The sequence below is a fragment of the Nyctereutes procyonoides genome, unplaced genomic scaffold (assembly GCF_905146905.1).
Source record: "Nyctereutes procyonoides isolate TBG_1078 unplaced genomic scaffold, NYPRO_anot_genome, whole genome shotgun sequence".
Taxonomy (NCBI): Eukaryota; Metazoa; Chordata; class Mammalia; order Carnivora; family Canidae; genus Nyctereutes; species Nyctereutes procyonoides.
The window spans coordinates 11,507,181-11,518,675 of record NW_026575147.1 but is presented as its reverse complement, the minus strand read 5'-3'; the positions used below and the strand labels follow the sequence as shown (position 1 = coordinate 11,518,675).

The following is an 11,495-nucleotide window of genomic DNA, read 5'->3' as shown; positions in this document are numbered from 1 at the left end:
GCCAGAGCAGGGACCAGGCCAGTTTGAGAACTGCCCTGCGAAGGGCTGGTCCCTAAGGCTGAAGTTCCGGAAGAGATGCCAAGAGCAGCTGACCGCCCCCCTGGCCGGAGGGGCTGCCCCACTGTGGGCCCAGAACAGCCAGGAGCAGCCCGCGGAGGCTCGCAGGAGCTCCGGCCTGGCTCCCCAGCCCGGCTAGTGATTCCCCCGCTTCTCGCTCCGTTTCCCAATTCCCGTGTAAGGAAGGAGAGTGGTTTGGCGGCTGGGGGGGCAACAAAAGGTTTCTAACCTTTCCCCCCCCACCCGATACCCTGCACCACGAAGGGAACTGAGCGAGCGCTAAAAGCCGACCGCCCCCTTCTCCGGTTGCAAGGACAGGCTTTTCCCTTCCCAGCCCAATTCCAGTTTCTCCCGGTCATGCATATTCATGCATATTCCGCACAAGGGCAGCGCCGGGTCTGCGCACCTGCGACCTCTGCCGTCGCCGCGCAGGCGCTGGGCGGGAGAGCCCAACCTCGGACGAGCCCCGCCCCCACCGGTGCGCGGAGGGCCGCGCATGCGCCCCCGGAGGAGGGCGCGGGGGGAGGGCGCGGCGGGCCGTGACGTGTCCGGCGGGGTGGAGCCGGGCTCCCCTTCTTGCTCATCTGCTTGGGATCCCTTCGGCCCTGAGGCGGCGGGGTCCAGAGGTGCGGGGCGCTCGGCCTGCGGGACGGGTGGCGGCTGCAGCGGCCTGGGCATGGCGGCGCTCTACGGGGGTGTGGAGGGGTGAGTGCGGCTCGGCGGAGGGCCCGGGAGCGGCCGGAGGCTAAAGGAGGGAGGCTGGTGCCCGGCTGCCGGGCTGCGGACCTCCCGCCTTAGGGTGCGGCCGCTTTGCGCCTCCGGGCCGCGGGGCTTCGCGGGGCTTCGGGGGCTTCGCGGGGCTTCGCGGGGCTTCGGGGGCTTCGCGGGGGAGGGGCGCGAGCAGGCGCGGCGGCGCGGGCGCGCGCGTGTTTGCGGGGCGTCGGCGGGCGCGCGGCCTCGCCCGGCGCGGGGGCTCCTGTCTCACGGCGCGGCGCTCCACCGCCCCCGCCAGCTCTGCGAGCTCCCTTTCGTCACTCCGGACCCCGGAGAGAGTTTCGCCCAGCAGGTGTCCGGTGTGAAGTTGCTGGACCGAGCGTGGGGAGTGGGACTGTGCCTTGGGCACAAGGGGGGAGAGGGGGGGGCCAAGGCCTTTGCCAGAGGGCTTCTGGTGGCTACCGCAGCTGCAGCCGAAGTCCTGGCCTGTCCCGCTGTCGGCCACACCTCCTTTCTCGTCAGCGCTCCAGACTCCTCACGCTACGTGGAACCCTCGGTCATTCTTGCATTTTTCCTTCTTAGGAGCTTGTTTGTCGGACTTTTTGTAGTACTGCTTCCCCGAATGACTTTGGGCAAGACTTCTGCCCAATCTGGGCCACATTTACCTCCCGTGTCTACTAAGAGGGATGAATGAGATGGCTGCCACGTTCCCTGCCAGGGAGGGCGTTCTGTGACTCTGGGAGTGTCGAAGTGGGCACGACGCAGGTGGCTCTTGTCACAGCCCGGGCACTTTCGAATCTGAGATTGGGATTGCTTGTAAGGCAGCTGTATCTCACTGCTGACTCAGGGATCCCCGCCCCCCATGGCTTTCCTTCTTTAAACATGAATTTTATTTATTTATTTATTTATTTATTTATTTTTTTATTTTATTTATTTTTTAATTTTTTTTAATGATAGTCACACACACACAGAGAGGCAGAGACATAGGCAGAGGGAGAAGCAGGCTCCATGCACCGGGAGCCCGACGTGGGATTCGATCCCGGGTCCCCAGGATCGCGCCCTGGGCCAAAGGCAGGCGCCAAACCGCTGCGCCACCCAGGGATCCCTAAACATGAATTGTTAAGGTTGATCTCCCCCATCCTGTATCTGTGGCGCTTTTTAAAAATCAGTACAGAAGCTTGTGCTCATCCCTGTTATATTCATGTGTAAGACCTGACCCCTTTTTCTAGCTTGTCAAGAGCTGGTTTGGGTCATTGCTGCCTCGTGCATTAACGACGTCTTCAAACATTTTGTCATCTTTGAGTTTGATCAGCAGGTCTTTAGTGTCCTTCTCTGATACTCCCAAGAGTACTGATCAGTAAAGAAACATACATCACACCCCCACAAACCTCCCTCCAAACTACCATTTGCCCCAGTAATAAGCATTTCACCATTTGGTTGCTTACAGAAGCATAAATTCTCCCTGCCCTCTGATCAGTATTTCTCCCAAGGGTGTCTTGAAGAACTTGGCAGCTGGAGCTGGAGCTTGAATGAAAGACAGCTTTTAGCTATTGTGAAAGAAGCAGAGACATGTGCCCTTCCCTTTAGTCACGTGTGCTGAATATATAGGCCTGTGCCAGGCATGAGAATGGATAAATGATATGGAGTTTGGCTCCTGGAGCTTGTAGTCAAGTGAGAGGCAGACAACTAAGCACTCTTTTTTTTTTTTAATTTTTTTTTTATTTATTTATGATAGTTACAGAGAGAGAGAGAGAGAGAGGCAGAGACACAGGCAGAGGGAGAAGCAGGCTCCATGCACCGGGAGCCCGACGTGGGACTCGATCCCGGGTCTCCCGGATCACGCCCTGGGCCAAAGGCAGGCGCCAAACTGCTGCGCCACCCAGGGATCCCTGACTAAGCACTCTTAACCAGACTTTAGGAGTTATGGGGGGACTGATGTGGTTTGACCAACGAGCTATGGCAGTAGGCTACATGACAGAGGTTTCAAGGATTGGTGGTAGAGAAGTAAGGTCTTGCAGGATAAGTAGGACATCACCAAGGGAAGCCGAGCTGGACCAACATTTCAGCCTGGTAACACATCAAACCAAACCACAGAAGTGGTTTGGGAATTGGGTTTGCCGAAGCTGTCACCATCGCACTGGGCTCTGCCTGTGACAAGGTCTGCACAAGCTTAGCTGTCTCTGCAGGTTTGTCTGAGCAAGACTGAGTGCCCTCTTGTGTTCTGTAGGGGAGGCTCACGGTCCAAGGTTCTTTTACTCTCAGAGGATGGGCAGATCCTGGCAGAAGCAGATGGACTCAGCACAAACCACTGGGTAAAGACCACACTGAAGGACCAGTGGGTTTGGTTATAGTCTTATTCCCTGTAACTCCCATTAAGATGGTGGTTGGGGCTGTAACTACAGTTTGTAGGGGCAACACGGGTCATGCAAGCCTTTGTAACTCCTGCTTCCCTTGATTGGGGCCAGCTAATCGGGACAGACAAGTGTGTGGAGAGGATCAACGAGATGGTGAACAGGGCCAAACTGGAAGCAGGGTTGGATCCTCTCGTCCCTCTACGAAGCTTGGTGAGTCTGGGGTAGAGTCTGGGAATAAAGGCACAGAGAGAGACAGTGATTATGACTAGATCAGTCTGTGCCAAGACCTTGAAGGCTTGGTCTCTGGTCTAGAAACAGATAGTCTCACCCATTCTTATGGCTTCGGTTATCACCTACAAGCCACAAGGATGGAAAGAGCCCAGGGCTTTGGAGAGCCACTGAGACCCTGCTTTGAATCCCAGTTTTGTCTCTCAACATCTGCGAGACCCTTAGCAGGCTGCTTACCTCCTCTCAGCCTCTGTCTCATTTGGACAGTGCAAGTAACAGCTCCTTCAGTTGTTGGGAAAGAACAATGACATCCCAAAGTGCTTAATCTAGAGCCTGATCAATAAGCACTCTTCAGCGTTAGCTGTGATGCTTAGCTCAGACATTTCTCTCAAGTTGCTGTAGCTCTGACTATCCCCTGGCCACAGCCTCAGTGACATGTTCTGTAGGCACAGCTAAACCCCAGGTATTCCAAACCTAGCCTGCCTCCTCCACTTGCTCTTCTGCTTGACTTTTTCCATTGAGGGTGCTTTTGCCCCTCCCACACTCCAAACCTGCCATTGTTGAATCCCGTCCCTGGGTTCATTCCTAGACCAAGTTCTTGCAACCGCAGCTTTCTGATGGGTCATTGTGTGGGGCGGAAGGAGGACTGGAGCTGGATAAGAAGGGTGTGCCCAGATGGAGAGAGGGGTAGACCCCAGGAAGGGAGGGGGTCGAGAAAGGAACTGGGTCTAGGGCCCTGTTCACTTACTTGCTCACATCCCACACGGCCTAGGGCCTGTCCCTGAGTGGTGGGATACAGGAAGACGCATTGAGGATCCTGACGGAGGAGCTGAGGAACCGGTTTCCCCACCTGAGTGAAAACTACTTAATCACCACTGACGCCGCTGGCTCCATCGCCACAGCTACGCAGGATGGTGAGGAGGGAGAATGAGGATGAGGTTGAGAACTGGTTTTCTTGGGGAAGCCCCTTAGTAAAAACTGGTGGAGCTTGTCCTGCAATGTCTGGAAGGCAGCCTCCAGCATTCCCTGCCCTCTTTCCCTATTCTTTTTATTGGCTTAAATCCCTACCAAAGCAAGAACTGGACAGAAGGGGGGAGGGCAGAACGGTGTCTTGACGGGAAGCAGGAAGAGTCAAACCCAAGACTCCACTTCAGAGGAAGGAGCCTCTGGGGCAGTGTGGTAAGGAGTCTGGCTGGGAGAACAGTTAAGGGCTAAGAAGAACATGGCAGGAGCTCTGTGACAGTGTAAAAGGCCTTGGTATCCTGAGATGGGCAGGTATCCTGAGATGGGCATTTGAATCTCAGCTCCTGTTTTGCCAGCAGTACCATCTTGGAGAAGTTATAGAACTCCCTTCCCCATAAAATGGGGGTGACTATTCACAAAGGTGGTTCAGGATGTTGAATGAGTATCACTGTGTGAACAGGATCTAGCACAATCCTTGGTTCATAATAGGTATGAGGAAGGCAAGTAGTCACTAAGCTGGGCAAGGAGACAGGCTCGTGTTCCTCTCGGTCTCCCAGAGGAGGGCTCTGTGTGGATTGGAGCTCCATGCCGGGCCTTGGTCGCACTGAGCCTCCCGTGCCCTCTCCCCAGGTGGGATCGTGCTCATCTCTGGGACAGGCTCCAACTGCAGGCTCATCAACCCTGATGGCTCTGAGAGTGGCTGTGGTGGCTGGGGCCACATGATGGGGGACGAGGGCTCAGGTGAGTTCATGCCAGCTGGGGCCTGGCTTTGAGGCTCAGGGCCTTGGACCCTTCCTGCAGCTCCCCATCTTCCTCTCTCCTGCCACCAGTCCCTTGGGGCTGTCTGGGGACAGCTCCTAAAAAACTGTTCTGAGTCCAGGATAATAACTGAGAACATAGGGATGCAGATGGAGGACTAGCGGCTAACCTTGGTCTGGAGCTGTGATTTGTATCCAGGTTTAGATTCGCATATTTGTTGCCTACTTGTGTTGATTTTTGGAGTCCTTAGGGAGAAATTGACCCTATGAAGGTTAAGGCCATAGATGCCAGGGAATGCTGGACCAGTCTGCTAATAGGAAAGGGGTATAGAAACTCCTGCATGACCTCATTATAGGTAGCAGGAGTACATTTTCATAGGGGCTCTTGGGGCCAGCTCATGGCAGTGACTCCAGTGGTCTTTGTGACAGCCGACTGACCTTGTCTTTACTGTCGTGTAGGAGCTGGCGTGGTCCAGCCACACCTGTTGTCTGACCTCTAGCTTTCCCTTTGTGGATCGGTCAGATACAGTTGAAATTGGGGTACTTTAATTTGCTGTAATATCCAAGCTGATCATTAACCTGTCTGAGTTTCCTTATTTGTGAACTCGGGGACTGCCCCATCTTCTTAGCCCTCTCTGCCTTCCACAGCCTACTGGATTGCACACCAAGCAGTGAAAATAGTGTTCGACTCTATCGACAACCTGGAGGCAGCTCCTCATGACATTGGCTACATCAAACAGGCGATGTTCAACTATTTCCAGGTACCTCCCCCTGCCTCTGGTAAACAGGCTCCCCTGGGATGGGACAGTGGGATACTGAGCAGGAGTGAGTATAGGAGAAGAACTAGGTGAGCTGAAGTTGAGGTAAATTGCGAGTCAGAGCTGGAGGATGGTGGAGTTCCAGGTGAGGACAGGATTCATAATGATGTGGGTGATTGATACCTATACCAAGAGGATGCCAGGCATGAGGAATGGGCAGGTTGGGGACAAATGGTTAGCTACGGTGCATTCTTGGGTAGCTAGACCCTGCTGGAAAATGAAGGTAGATGCCATTTTATAAGGCCCCAGTGAGATCAGGAAGCAGTGTACTCAGAGACAGCAGGTAAAGGTTGAAGAGGTGCCTTAGACAGTGAGCTGCTTCTGGCCTGTATGAGTGAGGGAGGAGAGGCCATTAAAGAAGCGGGTAGGGAGACTCTCGGGGAGCTATAACCTCCAACCCAGGGCTTTAGGGATCAATTTTCTTATGTCTAGGCCATGCTTACTTGTAGGGGGTTAGGAAACAGCTGTCTTTAGCTGAATCTGAGGTAAAAGGGGAGAGGATAAGGAAGGTAGGTCTATTCTCTGAGTGGGAGGCACTTTTATGAGCTGGGGATGGGCTCAAGGACAGAGATTAGAGATCCTGGAAGATAGGACCTGTATTTTTAAGGTTCAGGGATTGATTGAAGAGAAACTCTCACCAGGGCCAAGGTGAGAAATAGGGAGGGACCAGGAAGAGAAATCACTTTTGATAGCAGTTGCCATGGAAAGTACAGTTAAGCTACCCTGACCCAACAGGTTGGTTCTACACCCCGCTGATATGTCTGCCACTCCCTTTCATCCTTTAGTCATTCTTACAGTCATTCAAAGGATGAAATGAGATCCTGTGTGCAACAGGCTTACATATTGCTGTGTGTGCTCACATTGTAGCCCCCCCCCCCCCGCCCCGTCTTCTACATCAGTGGTGTTCTCTGGGGAAACACTGGTCCCTTAGGACCTGCAGAGACGGTTTGTTAGGGTGAAAGGAGGACCTCCCATGGTCAGAGAAGTTCTGGAGAAACAGATTTCTCAGTTCAGGACTTCACAGGGCCTTTAATTTGCTCATGTGCACTGTGTCTCTGAGAGTCGCCATGTGCAACCGTCCTTCAATTCCTCTTGCCAAAGAAATATTTTCAGGAGCACCTCAGGGAACTACAGAACACACTTTGGTGAGTGTATATCTGTGCTCCGCTGGATGTATCCAAGCTAATGGGCAAGGAGCAATGGAATCCATGTGGGAAAACAGACAACTTCTCTCAAATGAGAAATCTCAAATCCTTGTGTTCTCTAGAACTTTAAGAAAGCAAACATTATTCCAGCTTCTCAAGCAGAGACACTGGGAAGGTCAACTTGGGTGGGCAGACTGGGCATTTGCCCTGACTTTCAGTGACTTTCTATGCCCTTGTTCTGTCTCTCAGGTGCCAGATCGGCTAGGCATCCTCACCCACCTATATAGGGACTTTGATAAATGCCGCTTTGCTGGGTTTTGCCAGAAAATTGCAGAAGGTACTGGAGGTGGGGCAGGGTTTTGTTTGGTTTTGTTTCCCAAAGACCTCCCTAAATGGGGGATGGAATGGGACTCATTTGGGAACTGGAAGCTAGTTTCCCTTTGCCCAAGTGACTTTAGTCCTCTGCCACAGTTCTCTGCGCCTTGGTACTGGTAGGCCTTGGAGTGGAGCCAGAAGGACATGTGGCTTGTATTGACAGTTATTTTATATTCTCTGTGTTTTTGTTATTGACAGCTGTCAATGGCTTGTGCAGGCTCTATGTCTGTTTCTGAGAAATTTAGGAAGCAATTGTCCTTTGAGCAAATCTATAATTAAAAAACAACCACCACCGATGATGTCCAGAGAACTAGGAGATCATAGAGAAGTTCATCATATCTGGTTGGGGGTCAGGAGAAGCTAAACCGTATGGCTTGCTTGTCTGCAGTTTAAGGTTCATACTCCCTTCATTTGGATTCCTACAGCCTCATGGCGTGGTAGGTCCCTCTTAGACCTTGCTGGATGGAGGCCCTTTCAGAGCAGAGCTAGGGAGGGGCTGGCCACCAGCAGACGGTTGGATAGGGGGGTGGGGTGGAGCAGGAGCACCAGCCAGCTGCTCAAGTAAGGTCCCCAGAGGTGAGAGACCTTCAGGGACAGGCTTGGAAACTCTGTGTAAGCTGGGATACAGACTGGATGCCACTGTGCTCCTCTAGTGGGGGCTGCCCTTCTCCTGCACCTGGAGTGAGCCACCTCCATACAGGACACCCCTTCTGGGGTGGAAGTACCGGGTGGGGTCGGGGCAGTAAGGATGGAGAGACAGCTTTGGGGGCTTGCTTACCTATATGGTGTGAGGTGGGCAGACATAGAATTTAGACTTTTGCTAGCCATAGGTGCTCCTCCTGTTGCTGCCCTGCGACAAAAGGAGTAACAGTGGTCGGACAGCAACCTAGGCACTCACCAGGTCCACCCGCCCCCCCCCCCCCCAACAGGTGCTCAGCAGGGAGATCCCCTTTGCCAGTTTATCTTCAGGAAGGCTGGGGAGATGCTGGGCAGGCACGTGGTAGCAGTGCTGCCAGAGATTGACCCGGTGAGTCGAGGTGGGAGGTGAAACCTGGATGCTGCTGGGCCAGATTGGGCTCTCTTGTCAGGGATGAGGCTATCCGATTAAACTCCGTAAATGGGGCAGCCCTGGTGGCTCAGCGGTTTAGCACCGCCTTTAGTCCAGGGCCTGATCCTGGAGTCCCAGGATCGAGTCCCACGTTGGGCTCCCTGCATGGAGCCTGCTTCTCCCTCTGCCTGTGTCTCTACCTCTCTCTCTGTCTCTCTATTTCTCATGAATAAATAAATAAATAAAATCTTAAAAAAAAAACTCCATAAATGGGACACAATTTTAAATGAACTTAGGGTATGAGAAAATTCTGTACAAAGTCTGTAGCACATAAAGTTCTTCCGTCCTGCACCTCCCCACTATGACCTCGGCAGCCTGTATTCATCTGTAGTAAATTGGTTTAACATGGTGCATGTTTCCAGCCATTTCCCTCCCTGCTGTTTCCTTCCTCTGTATTGCTGCTTAACCCTTTTTCCTTTACATTCTCTCCCTTGGCTTATGAATCTGTTTGCCTCTCTTTTCCCCTCTTTTCTTCAGCCCACCTTGGCTAGAGGGAGAGGAACAGGGAGAGGGTGGGCTGGTCTTCAGAAACTACGCACTTCCACGCTGGAGAGGTTTGGTGGCCCCGTGTCCATTTCTGCTTCCCTCAGGTCTTGTTCCAGGGGGAGCTGGGCCTCCCCATCCTGTGTGTGGGCTCTGTGTGGAAGAGCTGGGAGCTGCTGAGGGAAGGTGAGTACAGGGTGGGTGGGTGGGGTACCCAGGAAAGCTGCCTGCCCCAGGGAAGCCTTGGGACCTGGGCAAGGCCTTGACAGGCCACAGCCCTCAGTCGGCCAGGGAACCTTTCTGCAGTGTCCCATCCAGCTTCCTCACACTCTTATTAAAGTGATGGTCTTTTTAAAGGATTTATTAAATATGCACCACTTCTTAAAAATCAAGGATAAACTTCCTTTGAAATCGAAGCTTCTGACCAGAATGTGGTGACATCTCTAGTCAGCACAGTTGCAGACAGAAGGGAAAAAAGGCGCCTTCTTTCGCCCTTTCAGTGTTGGTGCAGGTAGCTGTGTGGTTTCCATTAGACATTCTGAAGTAGTTGGAGGGACCCCATTGCTTCCTTGGAGTTCCCGGCGTTGGGTGCCTAGTTGCTGCACGCTCCAGTAGCCCATGGCTGTTACTGGGCTCATGTACCCTGGTGCCCTGCCTGTTAGAGATTTGGCATGTGGGCCCCTTGAGGACCTGCACAGGAATGCCCCGGGGTCTGGGCCTCTCCTTTCCCTCCCTGTCTTTGTCCCACCTTCTGGTCTAAACCACAGGGTGCTGGTCTATTCTCATCTCGGCCCTCTGCCCTCTTTCCCTTCAGGTTTCCTTCTGGCGCTGACCCAGGGCCGAGAGATCCAGGCCCAGAACTCCTTCTCCAGCTTCACCCTGATGAAGCTGCAACACTCATCTGCCCTGGGTGGGGCCAGCCTCGGGGCCAGGCACATCGGGCACCTCCTCCCCATGGACTACACTGCCAATGCCGTTGCCTTCTACTCCCACACCTTCTCCTAGGGCCTGGCCCTGGCTCCATGTCTCCACAAACACATTGGACACTGGGTGCTGGAAAGGAGGAGGCTTTTTTTCCTTCTCCTTTTTTTTTAAAAAATGGAAAACACATATAAAAGAAAATAAATGCACTTTATCTACTCTTCAGTTGGATTGTGTTATCAAGCATGCTTGCTGTGTACATCCTCAGCAGGAATCCCAGAGAGCCTGAATAGGGATGTCTAGAATTCAAAGCCCTGTGCCCAGGTGCTTGACCTATGGTTTGCAATCTGCTTGCCATACAGTTGGGCAGATAATTCATGTGTGCCATCTCTCCCCATCAGCCCCCAACATTAGCATACTTCTATGCTGTGCCGCTCCCAGGTAAATATTGACCTCAGTTTCTCCTGTCAAAGTGGGTAATGATTCCTACCCAACCGTCTGTAGTGGAACTAAATGTTCTCTATGGAGAGCATCACTGGGAGTAACCCTAGACACATAGGTCACATCCTCTCCTCCTGATAGTCCCCAGTAGGATTTAGGAGATGGTACCATTCTGGTCTGGGAGAATGACCTCACTGGATTTGGTACTTCTAGGTAAACAGCACATTTTGCAGTTTTTTCCCTCATGAATGAGTTTTTGAGAGGTTATGAAGATGGTTGAGATACAAGAAAGCCAATTAGACACAACTGGGTGGCCTCCTCCTCCCTGGTGACTTCTACCCTGGCTCTGGCTATAGTATGACATTTTGCATTTGTTATGTGACATGGAATGATGAACATGATGTTCAGTGAAGAGCAAACATGATTCCTGTCCTCTAGATACTGTTTGGTAAATACAAGCCCAAAGCTTCCTGATGTGCTTACTTGGTGAACTGAAGACAGAGTCTTGATGCACCATGGCTGCCTCTACAGGTGTTCAGAGTGTAAGCCATTAGAGGGTGTGGAACATGTACATCAGTTATTCTAGATCTTGTTTTCGACTAAGATTTTTGTTTCCTCCTCCATCAGGTCTAAGTTAATAGATCCAAGGAGGAAGTGGAAATGTTCATTTCTACCGAATCACCTTGGGTGATCTGTGCTGCAGAGATCCGAGATCTGCACTTTTGAGGGAGGTCTACCCTATAGCTTTTGAGTTCTGATTAAGCCCTTGAAAAGGTCTTGGATACTTGTTTCTCAAGTCAAATAACACTTCTTCCACAGTGTAGAACAGCGTGGCAGTGTCTCTCTTCCATCAGCCCTAGCCCAACACATAAAGCCAGGGTTTTAAGCAATAAGAATTCAAGCCAACTCCCTTCTGAGGAGACAGCCAGCCATTTTCTCATTTCCTGTGGTCCAAACCAGTAGGGCCCAGCTCTTAGCAAGTCTCACATATCTTCTGGTAAAAAGTTTGCAAAGAGAGGGACATAGAGGAGGTGTCTTTGCTGTATCTCACAGTCCTAAGAACACATACTAATGTGCAGGGAGCTTTGGAGAAGTTTGGTTTTTGTTTTTTTAATATTTATTTTTGTGAG

The 11,495-nt window shown here is 52.2% G+C and overlaps 1 protein-coding gene across 4 annotated transcripts; it reads left to right on the top strand.

Moving 5' to 3' along the window:
- The first annotated feature begins 613 nt into the window (after positions 1 to 613).
- Positions 614 to 10,149, top strand: NAGK (N-acetylglucosamine kinase). 4 transcript variants are annotated; one of them, XM_055312619.1, is made up of 10 exons: positions 614 to 683; positions 2,999 to 3,083; positions 3,237 to 3,335; positions 4,126 to 4,267; positions 4,947 to 5,057; positions 5,723 to 5,835; positions 7,287 to 7,374; positions 8,342 to 8,439; positions 9,111 to 9,189; positions 9,818 to 10,149. In XM_055312619.1, the coding sequence occupies exons 3-10, from the start codon at positions 3,276 to 3,278 to the stop codon at positions 10,006 to 10,008; spliced, it is 882 nt and encodes a 293-aa protein (XP_055168594.1). In that variant the 5' UTR covers positions 614 to 683; positions 2,999 to 3,083; positions 3,237 to 3,275; the 3' UTR covers positions 10,009 to 10,149. The 4 variants fall into 4 exon arrangements, with proteins under 4 accessions (XP_055168594.1, XP_055168591.1, XP_055168593.1 ...); XM_055312616.1 differs by having other exon boundaries at positions 651 to 762; XM_055312620.1 differs by lacking the exon at positions 614 to 683 and adding an exon at positions 1,018 to 1,327.
- Positions 10,150 to 11,495: the final 1,346 nt, after the last annotated feature.